Source organism: Scyliorhinus torazame, chromosome 16, assembly GCF_047496885.1.
Source record: "Scyliorhinus torazame isolate Kashiwa2021f chromosome 16, sScyTor2.1, whole genome shotgun sequence".
In the NCBI taxonomy this organism is placed as follows: domain Eukaryota; kingdom Metazoa; phylum Chordata; class Chondrichthyes; order Carcharhiniformes; family Scyliorhinidae; genus Scyliorhinus; species Scyliorhinus torazame.
This window is the reverse complement of record NC_092722.1, coordinates 59,627,030-59,652,988: the sequence shown is the minus strand read 5'-3', so window position 1 is coordinate 59,652,988 and position 25,959 is coordinate 59,627,030. Positions and strand designations below refer to the sequence as shown.

Below are 25,959 nucleotides of genomic sequence, written 5' to 3'. Positions count from 1 at the left end.
TGGCCAATGGATTGGACAGGGACAGCATTCTGCCCGGCAACCGACAGCGATTGGTTCCTGTCAGGTGGAGTTGTATGGAGAGAACCTGGGAGAAGCCACTGGACTCTCTAAGTGGATGCAGCTCTCTCTCTGTTCTGCTGCCTACTGTCTGAAGGCAGAAGCTTCTAGATCCTGAAAGAGAAGCTGTCGCCTTTGAATGCTGGCTACCTGCTATTTCTGAGAATCTACAGTGAAAATCATTACAAGCTGAAAGAAAAGATATCATCCATCTGAGAGCCTAGGCTGAACAAAGAAATAAGAATAATGATAATGGTAATCTTTATTGTCCCAAGTAGGCTTACAGTAACACTACAATGAAGTTACTGTGAAAAGCCTCTAGTCGCCACATTCCCGCGCCTGTTTGGGTACACTGAGGGAGAATTCAGAACGCTCAAACGACCTAACAGATCGTCTTTTGGGAGTTGTGGGAGGAAACCGGAGCATCCGGAGGAAACCCACACAGACACGGGGAGAATGTGCAGACTCCACACGGAGAGTGACCCAAGCCAGCAATGGAACCTGGGACCCTGGAGCTGTGAAGCAACAGTGCTAACCACTGTGCTACCGTGCCGAGCCAATTATCAGCAAGGCGTCCATCTGAAGCAAAGACTCTTATCCTTTTATTTTCATCCTTACTTTGCACCCCTCTTTCCCCTCTGTGTTTGTTTGTTTGTGTATGTGTAGAGGGTGGGGTGAGTTAAAAGGGATGTGGTGGGTGGAGTTAGGGATTAGATAGTAGTCAATCAGTTTTATTTGCTGCCTTTTTAATTATAGTTACTGTTACTGTTACTAATAAAAAGTTCTGAGTGAGCTGAACTTTCCTCCAATTAACCATTTGGAAGATTGAAGAGCATTGTTCAAACTCCATTCCTCAGCCACCCATTGCATCTTCCCATTCCCCACCATTAGTTGCTGTCTCAGGCAGAACCAGACTTTCTGATCTCAGTGTGGCACTCGATCTTGAGGAAACTCCATTTCCTCTCCATCAACAGCACAGACTGCAATGGGAAAGAACCAGTCAATACTCGGGAGGCTCCATCAATGTGGGACTGGCCCATAGAACATAGAACATACAGTGCAGAAGGAAGCCATTTGGCCCATCGAGTCTGCACCAACCCATCGAAGCCCTCACTTCCACTCCATCCCCGTAACCCAATAACCCATCTCAACCTTTTTGGTCACTAAGGGCAATTTATCATGGCCAATCCACCTAACCTGCACGTCTTTGGACTGTGGGAGGAAACCGGAGCACCCGGAGGAAACCCACACAGACACTGGGAGAACGTGCAGACTGCGCACAGACAGTGACCCAGCGGGGAATCGAACCTGGGACCCTGGCGCTGTGAAGCCATAGTGCTATCCACGGCCAATACTTGAAGAGGAGTAGTCCATATTTAGGGGCCATAACCTCGGTAGCCCGTGAAGGGCTTAGGGATGTCACAGAAACTGTCAGATAAATGCAGCTTAACTGCCTGCCTTGACTTAGTGCTGGCCCTCTCAATCCTGAATCATCAGGTTGTGGGATCAAGTCCCATTTCAGCAGTTTGAACGCCTTTTCCAGGCTTATAGCTGAGTACAGTTCTGAGAGGATGCCGGCTCATGGTTGTCATTCAGATAATAAATCAAGGTTCTGCCTGCCGACTCCGATAGACATGGCGCGAGTCAAAAAAATAGCCCATGAATTCTCCCCGATGTTTTTGCCACTATTAATCCTTCAATCAGCATCATTTAAAGAGATTATCCAGTCATCCTCTAACAGCTACTTGTGGGAGCTGGTCTTACACAAAATGGCTACCACAATTGCAATGTTACATCGATAACTAAACTTCGCAAGCTCTAAATGGCTTTGGGACACTCTGCAGTTGTGGGAGTTGTTCTACAAATGCTCATCTTTCCTCCTCCTTTCTGACTGCCTTGTGTTAAGTGCACCATTATGTTAGCATCTGCTCACTCTTACACCTCAGTGGGGATGGTTGATGGTAATGTTAGAAGGGAGTGGATCACTCACTGTTGATTCCTTATGCTTTCAGCCTATGCTTTTGAGTTCAGCTGTGGCGATCCTGTCTACAAACCAGATTTAAATGAGAACAGTAACCGCGCAGTACCGTTCAGCTGGCCCTGGCAGGTAAATGAAGATCTAGACTTGAGCAGTATGCAAAATATGCCGCAAACATCATTGCACGTTTGTTATTTCTAGGTTTCATTGCAAGCTAAAAAAGGAATTTCTTATTCTCACATGTGTGGTGGAGCCCTCATTGATCCAATCTGGATCGTAACTGCTGGAAAATGTGTTAAGTGAGTATTGGCTGCTGAGATCAAAGCTATTTCGCCCCCTGAAATTAGTGCACACCCTCATCACAAAAGTAGCAACCCCTGATTTTCTTTGGGTCCGAATGTTATCAGAGGTGGAACAATGGCACTGCTGCCTCACAGCACCAGGGTCCTGGGTTCAATTCCGGCCTCGGGTGACTGTCTGTGCGGAGTTTGTACGTTCTCCCCATCTCTGCGTGGGTTTCCTCCGGGTGCTCCGGTTTCCTCCCACAGTCCAAAGATGTGTAGGTTAGGTGGATTGACCATGCTAAATTGCCCCTTAGCGTCCAAAGGTTGGGGGGGGGGGGTAATGGGGATTGGGGGGGTAATGGGTATGGGGGGGTAATGGGGATGGGGAGGGGGTAATGGGGATTGGGGGGGGGGGCTGCGTGGGCCTAGGTAGGGTGCTCCTTTGAGGGTCGGTGCTGACCTAATTGGCCAAATGGCCTCCCTCTGCACTGTAGTGATCCCATGTCGTCTCGGTGACATTAATATTTTTTTCTTCTCTTTAAAGCGAAGGTATGAAATATCGTGTTGTATTGGGGAAATACGACTTGACATTGACCGAAGGATCAGAACAATACATTGAACCTGTCAAAATGATTTCTCATCCGATGTTTAATCCCAAATGTATCAATTGTGGGTAAGTCCCAGCATGTGTTGAATTAAGCATCTGCTTGGAGATTATTGTCAGTTGTTGTATCAATTTTAAAGATGTCCTTTAAATCAAAATCAGTGCTTGTAACCAGCTGTCCTCAAGTATGCTTAAGCTTAATGTTAACGAATAGAAACTATAGATGGGCTACACCTGGAATTTGCAGACTGATGCACGATCAATTAAACTCAAAGACGAGGTTGTAACATAACTGAAGGCTTTAATAGACCAGATCTGTTCCCCAGAAGCTTCGGTACACAATGCGGGCTGCTGGGACGGAACCGGTTCTTATACCCCGCCTGTCAGGACGGAGCTACATACCAAACAGCCAATGGTAAACTCCTAGATTTACCCAATGGTCTACAGCCTCTCGGGTACTGCAATACCTGATAATACCACATTCACCCCCTGTTAAAAAGAGTCCGGCGGGGGTGGTGGCCAGTGGTTACAATTGCATTGAACATGGTATGATCAGATATGGAGGTACCGTGATACCCCCTTACAGGATTGTCGAGAATATTTACAAGCGTGGAAGATATATACAGTCAGTGTTCATTTACAGTTACAGTGAAGCAATCAGTCGGTCGGGTGGCCTGGTCTTCCTCCTGGATCGTCTGAGCCTCGGTGCTGACTCTGGTGGGGGTCCGGGCGTCTGCAACTCCGGGAGCGTGGCCTCGGCCTCCATGGCAGCTTCGTCACCCCTAGACGGCGCTGGTGGGGCAAACGGTTGACACGTGAGGGGGGCGCCTGTAGGGGGTGTCGGTGGGTGGGATGGCCTAGGTAGGAGCGGCGGAAGGACCGACCCTCCAGTGAGGTGCTGTGGGGGGAGGAGGGGGTGGGGGTAATGGTTCGGGTGCGCGTGGGGTTCCGGCGGGCGCCAGGTCCCGGAGGGAGAATGTATCTTGCCGGCCGTCAGGGAATGCCAAGTAGGCGTACTGGGGGTTAGCGTGCAGCAGGTGGACCCTCTCGACCAACGGGTCCGACTTGTGCGCCCGCACGTGCTTCCGAAGCAGGATGGGTCCAGGTGTCGCTAGCCATGTTGGGAGCGAGGTCCCGGAGGAGGACTTCCTGGGGAAGACAAGGAGACGTTCATGAGGTGTCTGATTGGTAGTTGTACAGAGCAGCGACCAGATGGCGTGGAGGGCCTCCGGGAGGACTTCCTGCCAGCGGGAGATGGGGAGAGTTCTGGACCGTAGGGCCAGTAGAACAGTCTTCCAGACCGTTCCGTTCTCCCTCTCTACCTGCCCGTTTCCCCGGGGGCTATAACTGGTCGTCCTGCTTGAGGCGGTGCCCTTGCTGAGCAGGAATTGACGCAGTTCGTTACTCATAAAGGAGGACCCTCTATCACTGTGTATGTACGCGGGGAACCTGAACAGTGTAAAGATACCCTGGAGGGCCTTGATGACGGTGTTTGCGGTCATGTCGGGACAGGGGATGGCGAATGGGAACCGGGAGTACTCGTCAATCACGTTCAGGATGTACGTGTTGCAGTCGGTGGAGGGGAGGGGGCCTTTGAAGTCCATGCTGAGGCGTTCAAAGGGACGGGAAGCCTTTATCAGGTGCCCCCTCTCTGGCCGGTAGAAGTGCGGTTTGCACTCCGCGCAGATTTGACAGTCCCTGGTGAGGTGCTGGCCGCCTCGATGGAGTAGGGCAGGTTGCGGGTCTTAATGAAGTGGAAAAAACGAGTGACCCCCGGGTGGCAGAGGTCCTTGTGGAGGGCTCGGAGGTGGTCCACTTGTGCGGTGGCACACGTGCCGCGGGACAGGGCATCGGAAGGCTCCTTTAGCTTCCCAGGACGGTACAAGGTCTCGTAGTTGTAGGTGGAGAGTTCTATCCTCCACCGTAAGATCTTGTCATTTTTTATCTTGCCCCGCTGTGCATTATCAAACATGAACGCCACCGACCGTTGGTAAGTGAGGAGAGTGAATCTCCTGCCGGCCAGGTAATGCCGCCAATGTCGCACAGCTTCTACTATGGCTTGTGCCTCTTTTTCGACCGAGGAATGGCAAATTTCTGAAGCATGGAGGGTACGGGAGAAGAAGGCCACGGGTCTGCCCGTTTGGTTGAGGGTGGCGGCCAGAGCTACGTCGGACGCATCGCTCTCGACCTGGAAGGGGAGGGACTCGTCGATGGTGCGCATCGTGGCCTTTGCAATGTCTGCTTTGATGCGGCAGAAGGCCTGGCGGGCCTCCATCGACAGGGGGAAGGTTGTGGACTGGATTAGGGGTCGGGCTTTGTCTGCATAGTTGGGGACCCACTGTGCGTAATAGCTGAAGAACCCGAGACAGCGCTTCAGGGCCTTGGGGCAGTGAGGGAGGGGGAACTCCATAAGGGGGCGCATGCGCTCAGGGCCGGGGCCTGTAACTCCATTTCGCACTACGTAGCCGTAGAATGGCTAGGCGGTTGGTGTTAAATACACATTTATCCTTATTATACATTAAGTTAAGGATTTTCGCGGTCTGGAGAAATTTCCGGAGGTTGGTGTCGTGGTCCTGCTGGTCATGGCCGCAGATGGTCAACCATTCGGTCCATCTCGCATTGGAAGACCGAGACCCCATTAGTGACACCAAAGGGAACCCTTAAAAATTGGTAGAGCCGCCCATCTGCTCAAAGGCAGTGTACTTGCGGTCACTAATGCGAAGGGGTAGCTGGTGGTAAGCGGACTTGAGATCCACCGTGGAGAAGACCTTGTATTGCGCGATCCTGTTCACCAGGTCGGATATGCGGGGGAGAGGGTACGCGTCCAGCTGCGTAAACCTGTTGATGGTCTGACTGGAGTCAATGACCATCCTATGTTACTCCCCGGTCTTCACCACCACTACCTGAGCTCTCCAGGGACGGTTGCTAGCTTCAATGACCCCTTCCCTCAGTAGCCTTTGGACCTCTGACCTGATGAAGGTCTGGTCCTGGGCACTGTACCGTCTGCTCCTGGTGGCGACGGCTTTGCAATCCGGGGTGAGGTTCGCAAACAGGGAAGGCCAGTCGACCTTAAGGATCGCGAGGCCGCAGAGAGTAAGGGGGGGTATAGGGCCGCCAAATTTAAAGGTCAGGCTTTGCAAGTTACATTGGAAGTCCAACCCCAGGAGTGTAGCCACGCAGAGGTGCGGCAGGACATAAAGGCGGCAATTGTTGAATTTCCTGCCTTGGACAGTGAGGTCTGCGAGGCAGAACCCCTTTATCGCCACTGAGTGTGACCCGGAGGCCAGGGAGATTCTTTGGTTTACAGGATGGGTAACAAGTGAACAGCGCCTTACCGTTTCGGGGTGTAAGCACTGGCTGCGTGTCTCCGTGCTCCCAGAGTCGATCAGGCAAAACGTCTCATGGCCGTTGATGAACACCATCGTCGTTGCAGTTGCGAGTGTCACCGAGGCCAGATGGAGCAGTTGCGGGTTGTGATCGGGCAGCGTGTAGTCGGCCGTGCTGGGGGCCTGGGGCCCCATCCAAGATGGCGTCTCCCATGGATCGCACATGGTGGTTGGAATGGACAAAATGGCGGCGGGGATGGACAAACCGGCGGCGCCCATCCGTCCAGCGTGGTGTCCGAGGGGCAAGATGGCCCGCCCGTGGGTCAGATGTGGCCCTAGGATAGGGGGGTGGCGGTGAGTGGTGGCCGCCTGGGGCCCGAGGGGAAGGTTGCCGCGGCGGTCCGGAGTCGCTGGAGACCGCGGCCACGGCTCATGCTTGGCAGGCCCCCACAAAATGGCCCTTCTTGCCGCACCCTTTGCAGCAGGAGGTGCGGGCCGGGCAGCGCGTGCGGGGATGCTTCACCTGCCCGCAGAAGAAACAGCGGGGCCTGACGGAGTTAGCGGGCCGTCTTACAGCGCAGGCCTGCGGGGACATGGGGAAGGTCAGTGGGGCTGCCACTGCGGGATGCCACGCAGCCCAGGGGGCCGCCGCGCGGTCGGGCGCATAGGACTGCGCGTTTCTGGAGGCAACATCCATGGACCTTGCCAGGGCCCGTGCCTCTCTCAGTCCCAGGGTGTCCTTTTCTAAGAGTCTTTGGCGGATCTCTGAGGAGCTCATACCTGCTACGAAGGCATCCCGGATTAGAAGTTCCGTGTGCTCGCTGCCCGAAACTTGCGGGCAGCCACAGTTTCTGCCCAGCACCAGTAGTGCACGGTAGAAGTCCTCCAGCGATTCCCCGGGGCTTTGCCGTCTAGTTGCAAGCAGGTGACATGTGTAGACCTGGTTTACAGGGCGTATATAATGTCCTTTTAACAGTTCGATCGCAGCATCGTAGTCCTCTGCCTCCTCGATGAGGGTGAAGATTCCAGGGCTTACTCTCGAGTGCAGGAGACGCAATTTCTGTTCTCCTGAGGGGGTGCCTCCGGCCGTCTCGAGGTAGCGTTTAAAACACGCCAGCCAGTGCTTAAATATCGCCGCCGAGTTCTCCGCATGGGGGCTGAGTTGTAGACACTCCGGATTGATTTCTTTCAGCTTAAGAGTAGTCTATTAAATTGATGCACGATCAATTAAACTCAAAGACGAGGTTATAACATAACTGAAGGCTTTAATAGACTAGATCTGTTCCCCAGCAGCTTCGGTTCAGAATGAGGGCTGCTGGGACGGCACCAGTTCTTATACCCCGCCTGTCAGGGCGGAGCTACATACCAAACAGCCAATGGTAAACTCCTACGTTTACCCAATGGTCTACAGCCTCTGGGGTACTGCAATACCTGATAATACCACACAGACATGATCAAGGTTGATACAGACCAGCAGGGGAGCCTGGAATCTGCGCAGGTCTTGGGACAGAAACAATTCTATTCAGAGACATTTAGGATTAGAACTCCACAAGCGGTTGATCATGGATCTTTTGTTATTAACTCTTGTTAGGATACTGTAACAGACCCCAATGTTCGTTCGGATACTGGACAAGGACCCAAACAAATTTTTTTTTCATTTGTATAATTGTGAGAAAAGGATACTTCACCCCAGGACTGATGACTCTGATCAATAGTTATCTTTTATGTTTAAACAAAACTTTAATTTAAACACAGAACTAACCACATTAACATCAAAGATATAGCTTTACAATTGACAATTAAACAGTTCTTAAATAAATGGAAAATCTTTAACTCATTATCTACATCTGTCACGGTTATAACCTGCCCGGATCCTATTGGCTGGGGACAATTGGTTACCCCATGATTCTTGGAGAATATGAGTTCCCCCATTAAGGTGGCCAGTATGGTACCGGCTAGAGAGGGAACCAGTAGTCAACTGCTGGTACTGTGCGCATGTTGTTGTGAATAAAGTTACTTTCTGTTTGACTCTACGAACTCGTGCTGGATTCTTCGTGGCCCTCACAAAAGTCACGAATTCTAATTGAGCCACTCCCAATACTGTTCAAATGCCACTTAAAAATAAAGTTAACACAGCAGGTTTACTTGCTATCTTCTGTGTAGATACTTTTAGAGAGATATCCTTTCAAAGGAGGACTCAGTACACTCCTATGGCAAACTGCTGTTCAACTTGAAATCTTCTAACTGATGGAAACAACTACAGACAGACCTGGCTCCTCCCATTAATTACATCCTCTGTATCCCATAGATTCCATTACCTGCTTAGCGAGGACTAAATACAATCTCTCATAATTATCTGCACTCCAGGAAATCTTCAGCAATCATGGAAACATCTCATTAACCATTTAGCTGTAACCAAGTAAATGGTTAGAAATTATAATTACCTCACTCTTTTACGACACCGTAATTACAGCTTCAGTAAACACACTGCCTGTATGTATTTTAAACCAGCATTTTGAATAATATTACTGCAGAAAATATGAAATATGATATATCACAATTTCTGCATTCATCGCACTCTTTTTAGCAAACTCCCTCTGCTGGTACAAGTGAATAAGGTGGACAAATGCTCAGTGAAAATACAGAGACTGAATAGGCATATGCTTTAGATTGTGAACATCTTATTTTGGTTTAACTTTACTAACTTTGAAAATCTTTGCAATGACAATTGCCTGATTAATAAACTATTTTCTTCTGTCTCATTGCTGCTGGTTTTCTTCTCTCCTAAACTGCCGTCTTTGGGGCGATGATGATCTTTGAGTGTAGCACAAAATGAGTAATAGTGAATGGACATCCCATTTCATACTCCACCTGATTTTCATTTTCAATGAAGTCAATAGGAAATGAATTGGACATAGTATGCTAGCTGATTTACTATCATCTGCTTTATCCTCCTAACCAAGGAATGCTTCAGCCATGGTTACTATTTGATGGACACTACTTCATGACTCCACAGAATCCATAAAATCCCTACAGTGCAGAAAGAGGCCATTCGGCCCATCGAGTCTGCACCGACCCATTTAAGCCCTCACTTCCACCCTATCCCCGTAACCCATTAACCCCTCCTAACCTTTTTGGACACTAAGGCCAATCCACCTAACCTGCACGTCTTTGGACTGTGGGAGGAAATGGGAGCACCCGGAGGAAACCCACGCAGACACGGGGAGAACGTGCAGACTCCGCACAAACAGTGACCCAGCGGGGACTATTTCTGGAATATTGTCAGGGACTATAGCTTTTGCAGTATCCATTGCTTTCAGCCATTTCTTAATGTCACTTGGAGTGAATTGAATTGGCTGAAGACTGACATCGGTGGTGTCGGGGACACTTGGAGGAGGCTGAGATCCACTTGGCATCTCTGGCTGAAAATTGTGAATGCTTCAGCATTTTCCTTTGCACTGATAGGCTCGGCTCCTCCATCATTGAAGATGGGGATATTCTTGGAGCCTCCTCCTCCATTGAGTTGTTTAATTGTCCATCACCATTCATGACTCAATGTGACAGGGCTGCAGATCTTATATCTGATCTGTTGGTTGTGGAGTCACTTAACTCTGCCTATTACTTGTTACTTATTCTGTTTGGTACACACAGTCCTGTGTTGAACTTTACCAGTGTCATGGATCTGCAGTAAAACAAATTTAACACGGTTTGATCGGATGTGATCTGCACAGCAGTAGCAATAGCCATCATTAAAAAGCCATGTTGAGATGTGACTTCCCCAGTAACGAGATTAGCAGGTAGCTAGACAGACTTAAGTGGAAATCGCCATATTAGTAGAAATAGCTTTCCTGGATGACCGAGAGATCAGTGGAGGTATACACATGTTAATTTCTAGAGTTAAGGGATTTGAGAGAGGCAAACAGCCAAATACACAAAACGAAGAATGAAAGGGGAACGTTATATCATTGCCAGCACCCTCAGAAGCAGGCAGCCAGTTTCTATCTAACCTTCAGAGAGGTCAGATAACCTCCAGCAACCTCCAAGGCCAGTTTTACATCCAAATCTTCAAGCCAAGGTTGTGCAGAAACCTTTCCAAAAGCAGTTTAAATATCTTTGCAGGAGCAGGAAGAGATGTTTCCCAGACTTGATTAACAGCCCTGTATTATGTGGTAACTGTAAGTTGGATTTGGCTTACAGATTTATTGAATTTGGATCTTGTCTGTGGAAAGGGGAAATCTTAACAGGTTCAGTGATCATAGATACATTTTGGAACAAGTGTACATTCTACATAAACTGTGCATGTATTTAGTTATTCGTATATTTAATTGTCGTAGAATATTGTAGACCTATTCGCGTACATTTGGCTCTTCTTTAATTTAATAAATAGTCTCTAATAATTGCTACATGATAATTGGGCTGCTTATTCTCACTGGGGTTTCACGTGATTCTTCACACCATTCCAAAAGCAAAACTATACACTCCCACAAACCAATGTTGCAAGCTGGGACCCCTCGCAAATGCATCAGATGGTTCATGACACCAGGTTGACACCTCATTTTTAGGTACACATGGTGCTGCTCCTGGCATGCTCTCCGGCACTCTTCATTGAACATTGGTTGATCCCCTGAATTGGTAAAGGGAGAGTGGGGGATATGCCGGGCCATGAGGTTACAGATTGTGGTTGGGTACAATATTGCTGCTGATGGTCCACAGCATCTCATGGATGCCCAGTCTTGAGCTGTTATATCAGTTCAAAGTCTATTCCATTTAGAAGGGTGGTAGTGGCACATAACAGAATAGAGTGTATCTTTGCTATGAAGACAGGGTTTTGTCTCCGCAAGGACTGTGTGATGGTCATTCTTACCGTTACTGTCATGGACACATACATCTGCAACAGGTAGCTTAGTGAGGTCAAGAATGCTTTTCCCTTTGTTGGTTCCCTCACCACCTGCCACAGTCCCAGTCTGGCAGCTATATCCTTTAGAACTGGGTCAGCTCGGTCAGTAGTGGTGCTACCGAGCCACTCTTGGTGATGGACTTTGAAGTCCCCCACCCAGAGTACATTCTGAGCCCTTGTCACCCTCAGTTCTTCCAGCAAGTGGTGTTCAACATGGAGGAGTACTGATTCATCAGCTGAGGTGGTGGTGGTGGTGATGGTGGTGGTGGGGGGGGGGGGGGGGGCAGTTTCCTTGCCCATGTTTAACCTGATACAATGAGACTGCATGGGGTCCAGAGTCAATGTTTAGAATGCCCAGAGTTCCCTCACATATGTATACCACTGTGATGCCTGTCGGTGAGACAGGGCACACCCAGAGATGGTGATGGTGGTGCCTGGGACATTCATTAACTTTAAGGTATGATTCTGTGAGTATGACTATGTTGGGCTGTTGCTTGACTAGTCTGTGAGACAGATCTCCCAATTTTGGCACAAGCCCCAAGATTCCAGAAAGGAGGAAAGAAGCACTGGATAAAAGCAAATTACTGCGGATGCTGGAATCTGAAATGAAAGAGAAAATGCTGGAAAATCTCAGCAGGTCTGGCGGCATCTGTAGGGAGAGAAAAAAGCTCACTTTTCGAGTCCAATGACTCTTTGTTAAAGCTAACAGACAGAGAAAGTGGGAAATATTTATACTGTGGAGTGAGAATGAAAGATGAGTCATAGCCACAGAAACCCAGGGAAACCGGGTGCTAATGGTCACAGAAACCAAGTTGATTGTTACGTACATTGATTGATACACACATTGACTGATACACACATTGATTGATATATATATTGGTTGATATGGACATTGACTGATATGCAATTGATTGATATGGTACGTTGATTGATAGATGCACTGATTGATATGCACATTGATTGATACATATATTGATTAATACAGACATTTTATACATTGATTGATATGTACATTAATTGAAATGGATGTTGATTGATACTGACGTTGACTGAGACATAAGTTGTTTGATACGTATGTTGATTGATACGCACATTGACTGATACGCATGTTGATTGATGTGCATTTTGATTGATACTTGTGTTGATTGACACTGATATTGACTGATATGCGTGTTGATTGATATGTACATTGAGTGATACACACATTGATAGATGTGCATATTGATTCATATGGACGTTTATTAATATGGACGTTGACTGATACGGACTTCGATTGATATGCGTATGTTAATTGATACGGTCGTTTATTGATACGCACTTTGATTGATATACGCGTTGCTCAATGTATGTATAAACCAACATGTGTATCAATCAACGTATGTATCACTCAAAGTGCCTATCAATCAACATGCATATCAATCAATGTGCATTTCAATCAATGTGCATATCAATCAACTTACATATCAATCAATGTGCATATTAATCAACATATGCATCAATTAATGTGCATAACTATCAATGTGTAATATCAATCAATGCATCTTTCAATCAATGTACTATCAATCAATATGCTTATTAATCAATGTGTATATCAGTCAACGCCTGTATCAATCAACATGTCCATTAATCAATGTGCTTATCAACCAATATACCTATGGATCAACATGCGTATCAATCAACATCTATATCAATCAATGTGTATATCAATCAATGTGTGTATCAATCAACGTGCATATCAATCAAAATACGTATCAATTAATGTGCATATTAATCAACATATGTCTCAATTAATGTGCATATCAGTCAACGTGCATATCAATCAATGTATCTATCAATCAAAGTACTATCAATCAATATGCTTATTAATCAATGTGCATATCAGTCAATGCCTGTATCAATCAACATGTCCATTAATCAACGTGCTTATCAACCAATCTGCCTGTGGATCAACATGTGTATCAATATACATATCAATCAATGAGCATATCAATCAATGCATCTATCAATCACCGTACGTATAAATTAATGTGCATACCAGTCAATGCATGTGCCAATCAACCTGCGTAATAATCAAAGTGCATTCCAGTGTACATCCTCATCAATCAATGTGTGTATCAATCAATGTATGTATCAATTAATGTGCATATCAGTCAATGTATGTATCAATCAACATTCATAATATCAACACCTTATTAATCATGGTACATCCAATCAATGTGCATATCAATCAAAGCTTTTATCATAGAATAATAGAATCATAGAATTTACAGTGCAGAAGGAGGCCATTCAGCCAATCGAGTCGGCACTTGCCCTTGGAAAGGGCACCCGACCCAACCCCACACCTCCACCCTATCCCCATAACCCAATAACCCCACACAACCTTTTTGGACACTAAAGGTAATTTAGCAAGGCCAATCCACCTAACCTGCACATCTTTGGACTGTGGGAGGAAACCGGAGCACCCGGAAGAAACCCACGCACACACAGGGAGAACGTGCTGACTCCGCGCAGACAGTGACCCAAGCCGGGAATCGAACCTGGGACCCTGGAGCTGTGAAGAAACTGTGCTAACCACTGTGCTACCGTGCTGCCCCAATTATCAATTAAAATATGTATCAATCTATGCGTGTATCGGTCAATGTGCGTATCAATCAATGTACGTGTCAGTCCATGTGCGTATCAATCAACGCCAGTATCAATCAATGTATGTATCAATCAACATGCGTATCAACCAACAAGCTAATCAATCAAAATATGTATCAATCAATATGTGCATCAGTCAACGTCCATGTCAATCAATGTATGTATCGGTCAATGTGCTTATCAATCAATGTCAATATTAATCAATGTATGTATCAATAAACATGCATATCGATCAATGTGCTTATTAATCAATGTACGCATCAATCAATGTGTATATTAATCAACGCCTGTATCAAGCATCATGCGTATCAATCAATGTACTTATCAGTCAATTCCTGTACCAATCCACGTCCATATCAGTCAACGTGAGTATCAATCAATGCCTGTATCAATCAATGTCCATATCAATCAACATGCATATGAATCAATGTGTGTATCAGTCAATGTCTGTGTCAATCAATGTACAAATCAGTCAATGTCCAAATTAATCAATGTCAGTATCAATCAACGCATGTATCAATTAACATGTGTATCAATCAATGTGCTTATCAATCAAAATACATATCAGTCAATGTGCGTATCAGTCAACATCCGTATAAATCAATGTCCGTATCAATCAACATGCATATCAATCAATATACGTATGAGTCAACCCCTGTATCAATCCAAGTACATATCAATCATCGTGTGTGTCAATTAACATTTATATCAATCATTGTGTGTATCAGTCAACATATGTATTGATTGACATGTGTGTCAAGCAATGTACATGTCAATCAACATGTATATCAATCAACGTACGTATCAATCAACATGCGTATCAAACAATGTACATATAAATCAACTTGTGTTTCAATCAACATACATAACAATTAATAGGTATGTCAATCAATGTACTTATCAATCAACATGCATATCAAGCAACGTCTGTATCAATCAACGTCCATTTCAATCGACATGCATATGAATCAATGTGCGTATTAATCAACTTGTGTATCAATCAACGTTCATATCAATCAATGTATGTATCATTTAATGTTCATATCAATCAACATACATATCAATCATTGTGCACATCTATCAATGTGCATATCAATCAAAGTCCATATCAATCAACATGCATATTAATAAATGTGCACTTCTATCAATGAGCATATTAGTTAATGTGCGTATCAATCAACGGACTTATCAATCAACTTATGTATCAATCCGGTGCTGGAACCAGGGCTGGATAGGTCGAAGTCCAGGACTGGAAGGAGGCCGGCAGCAGCCAAGGTACTTAAAGATTTTATGGAGCAGATGGGAGGTGTAGACCCGTGGAGATTTAGCAGACCTAGGAGTAAGGAGTTCTCGTTTTTCTCCTATGTCCATAAAGTCTACTCGCGAATTGACTTTTTTGTGCTGGGAAGGGCGTTGATCCCGAAGGTGAGGGGAACGGAGTATACGGCTATAGTCATTTCGGATCACGCTCCACACTGGGTAGACTTGGAGATAGGGGAGGAAACAGGAGGGCGCCCACCCTGGAGAATGGACATGGGACTAATGGCAGATGAGGGGGTGTGTCTAAGGGTGAGGGGGTGCATTGAAAAGTACTTGTAACTCAATGATAATGGGGAGGTCCAGGTGGGAGTGGTCTGGGAGGCGTTGAAGGCGGTGGTTAGAGGGGAGCTGATATCAATAAGGGCACATAAAGGGAAGCAGGAGAGTAAGGAACGGGAGCGGTTGCTGCAAGAACTTTTGAGGGTGGACAGACAATATGCGGAAGCACCGGAGGAGGGACTGTACAGGGAAAGGCAAAGAATTTGACTTGCTGACTACGGGCACTGCAGAGGCACAATGGAGGAAGGCACAGGGTGTACAGTACGAATATGGGGAGAAGGCGAGCAGGTTGCTGGCACACCAATTGAGGAAAAGGGGAGCAGCGAGGGAAATAGGGGGAGTGAGGGATGAGGAAGGAGAGATGGAGCGGGGAGCGGAGAGAGTGAATGGAGTGTTCAAGACATTTTATAAAAAATTATATGAAGCTCAACCCCCGGATGGGAGGGAGAGAATGATGGGCTTCTTGGATCGGCTGGAATTTCCCAAGGTGGAAGAGCAGGAAAGGGTGGGACTGGGAGCACAGATCGAGGTAGAAGAAGTGGTGAAAGGAATTAGGAGCATGCAGGCGGGAAAGGCCCCGGGACCGGATGGATTCCCAGTCGAATTCTATAGAAAATATGTGGACTTGCTCGCCCCGGTATTGACGAGGACCTTTAATGAGGCAAAGGAAAGGGGACAACTGCCCCCGACTATGTCTGAAGCAACGATATCGCTTCTCTTAAAGAAGGAAAAGGACCCGCTACAATGCGGGTCCTATAGACCTATTTCCCTCCTAAATGTAGATGCCAAGATCCTGGCCAAGGTAATGGCAATGAGAATAGAGGAATGTGTCCCGGGGGTGGTCCACGAGGACCAAACTGGGTTTGTGAAGGGGAGACAGCTGAACACGAATATACGGAGGCTGTTAGGGGTAATGATGATGGCCCCACCAGAGAGGGAAACGGAGATAGTAGTGGCGATGGATGCCGAGAAAGCATTTGATAGAGTGGAGTGGGATTATTTGTGGGAGGTGTTGAGGAGATTTGGTTTTGGAGAGGGGTATGTTAGATGGGTGCAGCTGTTGTATAGGGCCCCGATGGCGAGCGTGGTCACGAATGGACGGGGATCTGCATATTTTCGGCTCCATAGAGGGACAAGGCAGGGATGCCCTCTGTCCCCATTATTGTTTGCACTGGCCATTGAGCCCCTGGCGATAGCGTTGAGGGGTTCCAAGAAGTGGAGGGGAGTACTTAGAGGAGGAGAAGAACACCGGGTATCTTTGTATGCGGACGATTTGTTACTATACGTGGCAGACCCGGCGGAGGGGATGCCAGAAATAATGCGGATACTTGGGGAGTTTGGGGATTTTTCAGGGTATAAATTGAACATGGGGAAAAGTGAATTGTTTGTGGTGCATCCAGGGGAGCAGAGTAGAGAAATAGAGGACCTACCGTTGAGGAAGGTAACAAGGGACTTTCGTTACCTGGGGATCCAGATAGCCAAGAATTGGGGCACATTGCATAGGTTAAATTTAACGCGGTTGGTGGAACAAATGGAGGAGGATTTCAAGAGATGGGATATGGTATCCCTGTCACTGGCAGGGAGGGTGCAGGCGGTTAAGATGGTGGTCCTCCCGAGATTCCTCTTTGTGTTTCAGTGCCTCCCGGTGGTGATCACGAAGGCTTTTTTTAAAAGGATTGAAAAGAGCATCATGGGTTTTGTGTGGGCCGGGAAGACCCCGAGAGTGAGGAAGGGATTCTTACAGCGTAGCAGGGATAGGGGGGGGCTGGCACTACCGAGCCTAAGTGAGTATTATTGGGCCGCTAATATTTCAATGGTGAGGAAGTGGATGGGAGAGGAGGAGGGAGCAGCGTGGAAGAGATTAGAGAGGGCGTCCTGTAGGGGGACTAGCCTACAGGCTATGGTGACAGCCCCATTGCCGTTCTCACCGAGGAACTACACCACAAGCCCGGTGGTGCTGGCTACACTGAAAATTTGGGGACAGTGGAGACGGCATAGGGGAAAGACTGGAGCCTGGGGGGGGTCCCCGATAAGAAACAACCATAGGTTTGCCCCGGGGGGAATGGATGGGGGATATGGAATGTGGCAAAGAGCAGGAATAACGCAACTGAAAGATCTGTTTGTGGATGGGAAGTTCGCGAGTCTGGGAGCGCTGACCGAGAAATATGGGTTGCCCCAAGGGAATGCATTCAGGTATATGCAACTGAGGGCTTTTGCGAGGCAACAGGTGAGGGAATTCCCGCAGCTCCCGACACAAGAGGTGCAGGACAGAGTGATCTCAAAGACATGGGTGGGGGATGGTAAGGTGTCAGATATATATAGGGAAATGAGGGACGAAGGGGAGGCTATGGTAGATGAACTAAAAGCGAAATGGGAAGAAGAGCTGGGGGAGGAGATCGAGGAGGGGCTGTGGGCAGATGCCCTAAGCAGGGTAAACTCGTCGTCCTCATGTGCCAGGCTAAGCCTGATTCAGTTTAAGGTATTACACAGGGCGCATATGACTGGAGCACGGCTCAGTAAATTTTTTTGGGTGGAGGATAGGTGTGCGAGGTGCTCGAGAAGCCCAGCGAATCATACCCATATGTTTTGGTCATGCCCGGCACTACAGGGGTTTTGGATGGGGGTGACAAAGGTGCTTTCAAAAGTAGTAGGAGTCCGGGTCGAACCAAGCTGGGGGTTGGCTATATTTGGGGTTGCACAAGAGCCGGGAGTGCAGGAGGCGAGAGAGGCCGATGTTTTGGCCTTTGCGTCCCTAGTAGCCTGGCGCAGGATATTGTTAATGTGGAAAGAAGCCAAGCCCCCGGGGGTGGAGACCTGGATAAATGACATGGCAGGGTTTATAAAGCTAGAGCGGATTAAGTTCGTTCTAAGGGGGTCGGCTCAAGGGTTCACCAGGCGGTGGCAACCGTTCGTCGAATACCTCGCAGAAAGATAGATGGAATGGAAAAAAGAAGGCAGCAGCAGCAGCCCAGGATCGGGGGTGGGGGGGGGGGGGGGTGGGGGGGGGGGTGGGGGGGGGGAGGGGGGAGGAGGAACCAGAAGGACTCTCAGGGTTGTTAATATATACTGTATAATATGTATAGGTCGTTGCGACAGATAATTATATATTGGACTGTTAAATTATATTTTTGGAGAGTGTTACTTGTGATAAAGCAGTTGCCAATTAGGGTTAGTTTTCATTTTTGTTATTTATTATTTATTCATTTTTTGTTTATAAAATAGGTCATTGTTATTTGTGTTGTTATAATATTGTGTAAAGGATGCACAATGTACTGTGTTGGTTGACCAAAAATTTTCAATAAAATATTTATTAAAAAAAAACTTATGTATCAATCAGTGTACATATTACTCAATGTGCATATCTATCAATGTAATCAACATGCGTATTAACCAATGTGCTCATCAACAAATATACATATCAATCAACATGCATATCAATCAATGTACAAATCAATGAATGTGCGAATCAATCAAAGTGCAGATCAATCGCCATGGATATCAGTCAACGTACGTATTAATCAACATACGTATCCATAAACTTGCATATCAGTCAACATGCATATCAGTCAACCGACGTATCAATCAACATATGTATCGATCAATGTACGTATCGATCAACATGCACATCTATCAATGTGCATATCAGTCAACATCTGTATCAGTCAATGTACGTATCAATCAATGTGCACATCTATCAATATGTATATGTGTCAACATCCATATCAATCAACTTGCATATCAATCAACCTGCGTACCAGTCAACATCCATAACAATCACCATGCATATCAATCAATGTGCGTATCAGTCAACATCCACATCATTCAATGTGTGTATCAGTCAACATCCATATCAATCAACATGCATGTCAATCAACATGTGTATCAATCAATGTGCATATTAATCAATGTGCGTATCAGTCAACATGCATATTAGTCAATGTGCGTATCAGACACGTGCATATCAATCCACATGCGTATCAATCAACGTGTCTATCAAGCAACTTACGTATCAGTCAATGGGTGTATCAGTCAATGTGTGTATCAATCAACGTATGTATCAGTCAACATGCGAGTCAATCAATATACGCATCAGTCAACCCCTGTATCAATCCATGTCCATATCAATTATCGTGCATATCAATCAACATTCATATCAATTAATGTGCATATCAGTCAATATATGTATCAATTAACAGGTGTGTCAAGCAATGTACATATCAATCAACATGCATATCAATCAATGTATGTATCAGTCAACCCCTGTATCAATCCACGTCCATATCAATCAGCATGCATATCAATCAACGTACATATCAATTAACATGTGTCAATCAACGTACTTAGCAATCAACATGCATATCAATCAAAGTCTGTATCTATCAATGTCCATATCAATCAACATGCATATGAATCAAATTGTGTATCAATCAATGTGCATATCTGTCAACATGTGTATCAATCAACGTCCATATCAATCAACGTATGCATCAATCAATGTCCATATATCAATGAACATGCATATCAATCAATGTGCACATCTATCAACGTGCGTATTAATCAACGTCCATATCAATCAACATGCATGTTAATAAACGTGCACTTCTATCAACGTGCGTATAAGTCAATGTGAGTATCAATCAATGGACATATCAATCAAATTATGTATCAACCAGTGTATGTATCACTCAATGTACATATCTATCAATGTAATCAACATGGGTATTAATCACAATGCTTATCAACCAATATACATATCAATCAACATGAGTATCAATCAATGTACAAATCAATGAATGTGCATATCAATCAAAGTGCAGATGAATCACCATGCATATCAGTCAATGCATGTATAAATCAACATATGTAGCAATCAACTTGTTATCAATTACCATGCACCTCAGTCAACGTACGTATCAATCAACGTGCGTATCAATCAAATTATTGAATTGGATTGGATTGGATTTCTTTATTGTCACGTGTACCGAGGTACAGTGAAAAGTATTTTTCTGCGAGCAGCTCAACAGATCATTAAGTACATGAGAAGAAAAGGGAATAAAAGAAAATACATAATAGGGCAACACAACATATACAATGTAACTACATAAGCACTGGCATCGGATGAAGCATACAGGGTGTAGTGTTAATGAAGTCAGCCCATAAGAGGGTCATTTAGGAATCTGGTAACAGTGGGGAAGAAGCTGTTTTTGAGTCTGTTCGTGCGTGTTCTCAGACTTCTGTATCTCCTGCCCGATGGAAGAAGTTGGAAGAGTGAGTAAGCCGGGTGGGAGGGATCTTTGATTATGTATCAACCAGTGTACATACCACTCAATGTGCATATCTATCAATATAATCAACATGCGTATTAATCAACGTGCTTATCAACCAATATACATATCGATCAACATGCGTATCAATCAATGTACACATCAATGAATGTGCATATCAGTCAACTTGCATATCAATCACCATGCATATAAGTCAATGTACGTATCAATCAACGTGCGTATCAATCAACATGCATATCAATCAACCTATGTATCAATCAATGTATGTATCAATCAATGTACATATCAATCAACATGCACATCTATCAACGTGCGTATCAGTCAATGTCCGTATCAGTCACTGTATGTATCAATCAATGTGCACATCTATCAAGATGTATATCAGTCAACGTCCTATCAATTAACATGCATCTCAATCAACTTGTGTATCAGTCAATATCCGTAACAATCAACATGCATATCAATCAATGTGCGTATCAATCATGTGTGTATCAATCAACATGCGTATCAGTCAATGTGCGTGTCAATCAACATGCGTATCAATCAACGTGTGTATCGAACAACTTACGTATCAGTCAATGTGTGTATCAATCAATGTGCGTATCAATGAACATGCATGTCAATCAATGCGTGTGTCAGTCAATGCTTGTATCACTCAAAGTCCATATCAATCAACATGCGTATCAATCAACGTACGTATCAATTAATGTTTGTGTCAATCAACGTGCGGATCAACCAAGGTGCATAACAATCAACGTGCGTATCAATTAATGTGGGTATCAATCAATGTACATATCAATTAATATTTGTGTAAATCAATTTAAGTATCAATAAACATACATATGAATTTACATCCGCAATCAATCAACATACGCATCAATCAATGTGCATATCAATGAATATGCGTATCGATCAACGTATGTATCAATCAACGTGTTTAACATTCAACATATGAAAGAAAGTGCGTATCAATCAATGTGTGTATCAATCAATGTATATAGCAATTAACATATGCATCAATGTGTGTATCAATTAATCTGCATATCAATCAACGTATGTATCAATGAACGTGCTTATCAATCAATGTGTGTATCAATCAATATGCGTATCAATCAATGTGTGTATCAATCAACGTCTAAAAGAATATGCGTATCAATGTGCGTATCAATAAATGTATACAAGAATATGCGGATCAATCAATGTGCGTATCAATAAACATATTTATCAATGTGTGTATTTATTAATCTACGTATCAATCAATGCATGTTTCAATCAACATGCCTATCAATCAATGTATGTATCAATCAAAGTACGCATCAATCAATGTGCTTGTCAATTAATCTGCCTATCAATCAACCTGTGTATCAATCAACATGCATATTAATCAATGTACATATCAACAAATGTACATATCAATCAATTTAAAACTTGGCTACGTGAACAAAAGTGGACCGTGGTTACTAGAACTTTATGCACAGCAAGGACTTGTGTTACCAAAAGTTTCCACCAGGGTAGACATCGACACAATGTCATGGTGCCCTCCAAGACCTGACAATTGGCACCAATTTGACCTGATAATCACCAGAAGACGTGATTTGTCCAGCATTCTTCACACTCACACCTATCACAGTGCAGACTGCGATACTGATTACTTATTTATCAGCAGCAGGGCGAAGGTGCAAACATGGAAAATACACAAGTGCAAATGCAACATAATTCCACGCATCAACATTCAATAAACGAAGAAAAACAAGAAATTTCAGAAGCTCTCGGACAGTTCTTTCCACCTGAGAATGCTGATGGAGCAGGGAGAGCTCTGTGGTTAATAATCTACAAAGCTGCAGTTAACACATTTGGAAAGGAAAGAAACAGGCAACTGGGACTAGCTTAATGGTAAAAACTGGGCGGCATGGACTGGTTGGGCCGAAGGGCCTGTTTCCATGCTGTAAACTTCTATGATTCTATGATTCTATGATTCTAAGATTGGTTTGAGGCTTATCTTACAGACATGACTCCTGCCATCAAAGCGAATAGATCAGCTCACTTGGCTTGCATCTTGTCTACTAACCCGAAATCATGTGACAATCTTATGCTAGCCAAGGCAATTGTGTGGAAGACAACAAGGTATTGTGCCAACAAATATTGGGTAAAGCTATGTGAGGAAATACAAACTGCTAGTGACAGTGTCCCATCAAAAAGCACTCAACCCCATCATCAGCAAAGTTGCCCCATTGAAATGTGCAGATGGGGAGATACTCACTGACAGGAACAAGCTGGGTAGTGCACTATTCTGACCTATACACACACAAATCTCTCTACCTGTGCTTGATGATCTCCGACAGCTACCTATTATGTATGAGCTTGATGCAGAACCCTCATTACTTAACAATAACAATCGCTTATTGTTACAAGTTGGCTTCAATAAAGTTACTGTGAAAAGCCCCTAGTCGCCACATTCCAGCGCTTGTTCGGGGAGGCCGGTACGGGAACAGTACTTGAGCCTGAACAGGCCATTAACTCCCCAGCAGCAAGGAAAGCATTTGGAAACAATGGAATGCTAGTTGAGTTATATAAGAATGGAATATGCCCAGCTGCACAATGTCACTTCAGAGCAATTCTTTCTTGGGCAAAAGTGCGAATCATGCCGAGCACTGATTAAGCAAAGGAGGCTTCAGCATGTCGGCACAGGATCGAAGATAGCCACTGATGCACAATCAATACTCTCGAGACAAAGAGGAGTCATATCTAATCGGCTTTAATCAGCTAGAACTGTACCCAGCAGCGGTGATACAGAAAGTGAAGGCTGCTGGGACGGCATTGGTTCAGGGCGGGGCTATGTACATTATCCAATGGTAGACCCCTCGGTCTAGCCAATGGTCATTCACCTCTCAGGTACTGCAATACCTGGTATTACCACAGCCACATCCCTAAGGATATGCAATATGGAGATACAGCCATTGCCAAGTGACCAGCAGGGGACCCACAGCTCTGATTCAAGGATGCTGAAAATAAAGTCATGAAATCCTTCAACATGAATAATTCCAATTTGAAATTCCAGTGGTTGCTTGATTCAAATGATGACACCAGCTGTGGGCAGGAATTTGCTCCCACATTGTCATGTGGTTTCAGAAGCGCCAAAGCAGACTCCAGGCCTCCAAACAAGGCCTCAGTGGACACCAGCCCAGACCATCCGGCAATGGGCAACTTCATACGTGACACTTGTGGCAGACTTTGCCTTTCCAGAATCTCCTTGTTCAGCCATCGAAAAGAGTGCAGCAAATGATCTCAATTGATCACACCTAAATTCTGAGGCTGCATTTCCCATCATCTCTGCAGGCGCGAGGTTGCCCAATCATCATAATCTCCTTGCTTGTGAACTCTATGGGTGTGATTCCCCTGATTGGAGACTAAGTGCTCCCACCAGCGGGAGAGCCAGAGTGATTCCCGCTAGTGCTGGGAGTTGAATGTGACATTCAACAGCACTTAAAATTTATTTTCCCTCAATCGGGTTTTCAGTGCCATTCCATGGCTCCCCCTATTTTATGGCATGGCACCCTAATCATGGCAAGGGCACTCCCGCCTCAATACCCATGTTCTCCCCCCCCTCCCTCAGACTACAGATTCAGCCCTCCATATCCACCCTGACCGCCAGTCCACCTCTTAAGCTCCCCCGCTCTTCCCCCCCTTCATCACCCCAGCCCTAGTCCTCCCTTTCAGGCCCCACCTCGCGGCAGTGTCAACTTGACAGCTTGCAGTTCGATGGGTGGCAAGGGATGAGTACTATCTCTACAATTGCCTCCAGGGTTCCAAGGGATGTGGGGGTCAGGGGACTTGTGCTAGACTGGTGGGGCTCAGGTTGCGTGTCTTTCCTGGAGTGGGGGTTGTTTAGCTCTTTTTCCCATTTGCAGCCTTTAAACCCCTTTAAACAGTCGGTCAGCATATAGAAATTAATGTTATCTCATAATAAAGTGAAAGGGTCCCATCTACACCTCTAAACCCTTTAGACAGTCTGTCAGTAAACTAAGTTCAAAGATCAGTGAGATGAAGGTAAAAGTAATCCCTTTAATGTGGGGGAAACCTTTGAAATGGTTTTCCTACAGTCAATTACATTGCCTTTTAAAGTATTGAATTGAAGCCTGCTTGAATGCCTTTAAGGCTGAAAGCTTTGAGTGGCATTGTTTACATTCAATTTCACGCAACATTGCCTCCTAAAAACATTTTGATTGACTGGTCAAGGCAATTTCAAAGCAAGGATTAAGATTGTTTATTTGTATAGCTCTGCAGGGTTTCATTAACTCAGGGGAGCAGCTCATTTTCTAACCACAGTTTTTTAATGAAGTTGTCTCTTTGTTGTCAAGTACTTCGTAAAAAGAGCAGCTAACTTTGTCATAATCCTAATACACCCTGTTTGACATGGATGCATAAACTTCCTGCAGCCTCCCCGTCAGTTTACTTTGTATGGGTAATGTTCACTTTTCCTTCTGCCACTCCACTTGAGTTATTTTCACAAATTCCATGAAGACTGCCTCTTCATCTTTTGCCTCAAAATTTGGTAGGGCCTGTACATATTTAAACATATCTCTATTATGATTTGGACTGGGAAGGCTTACTCCTCCCTCTTGACATTTCCCAACTTCTGTTTACATTTCCAATCTTTTAAGTTATTGTCTTTCTAATTTTCCATTTCCACATCAAATTTCCTCATTTCAATATCCTTTTGAAAACCTCTTTCATCATCTGTTTCCTGCATCTTCAGTTTCAAAAATGCTCGAACTGCATTCTCTACAGATCAGTTCCCCAACCAAAAAATGCTTCTGATGTAACATTACCTGGCCGAATTGCCTGTGGGCTCCCCTGTATTTCTAATAGACCCAAAATGTGAATAAAGACTTGAGCAGCTTCCAGACCCATCCTGTTATGCTATTGCAATCTTGGTGCCTCTTTATTATATACTGTTCCCCAAATCGTCTACTGTTCCAAAGATCCAGGGTGGGCCCCAAAACAATGTCATGGCACTCTGGGCTCATGTGCAGTCAATTCCAGCTCCACCTGACCCAGAGTCACAACATGGGTGAAATTAGATTTTTATTTAAAATACCCAAACCCTTGGTTTAAGCTCAATAAACGACAGTCAACTGACTTTCATAAAATCCCTATGGTGCAGAAGGAGGTCATTCGGCCCATCGAGACTGCACCGACCCTCTGAAAGAGCACCTCACCTAGGCCAACTTCCCCACCCCATCCCCGGAACCTCACCTAACCTGCAGATCTTTGCACACTAAGGGG

At 45.2% G+C, this 25,959-nt stretch overlaps 1 protein-coding gene across 1 annotated transcript in view; it reads left to right on the top strand.

Annotated features, from left to right (window-relative positions):
- The window catches only part of LOC140392842 (proproteinase E-like), a 155,142-nt gene that overhangs the window by 65,664 nt on the left and 63,519 nt on the right, over nt 1-25,959 (top strand). The window contains exons 3-5 of the mRNA XM_072478555.1: nt 2,070-2,164; nt 2,237-2,334; nt 2,864-2,992. Coding sequence (XP_072334656.1) covers nt 2,070-2,164; nt 2,237-2,334; nt 2,864-2,992 — 322 coding nt within the window. The remainder of the gene's footprint in view (nt 1-2,069; nt 2,165-2,236; nt 2,335-2,863; nt 2,993-25,959) is intronic.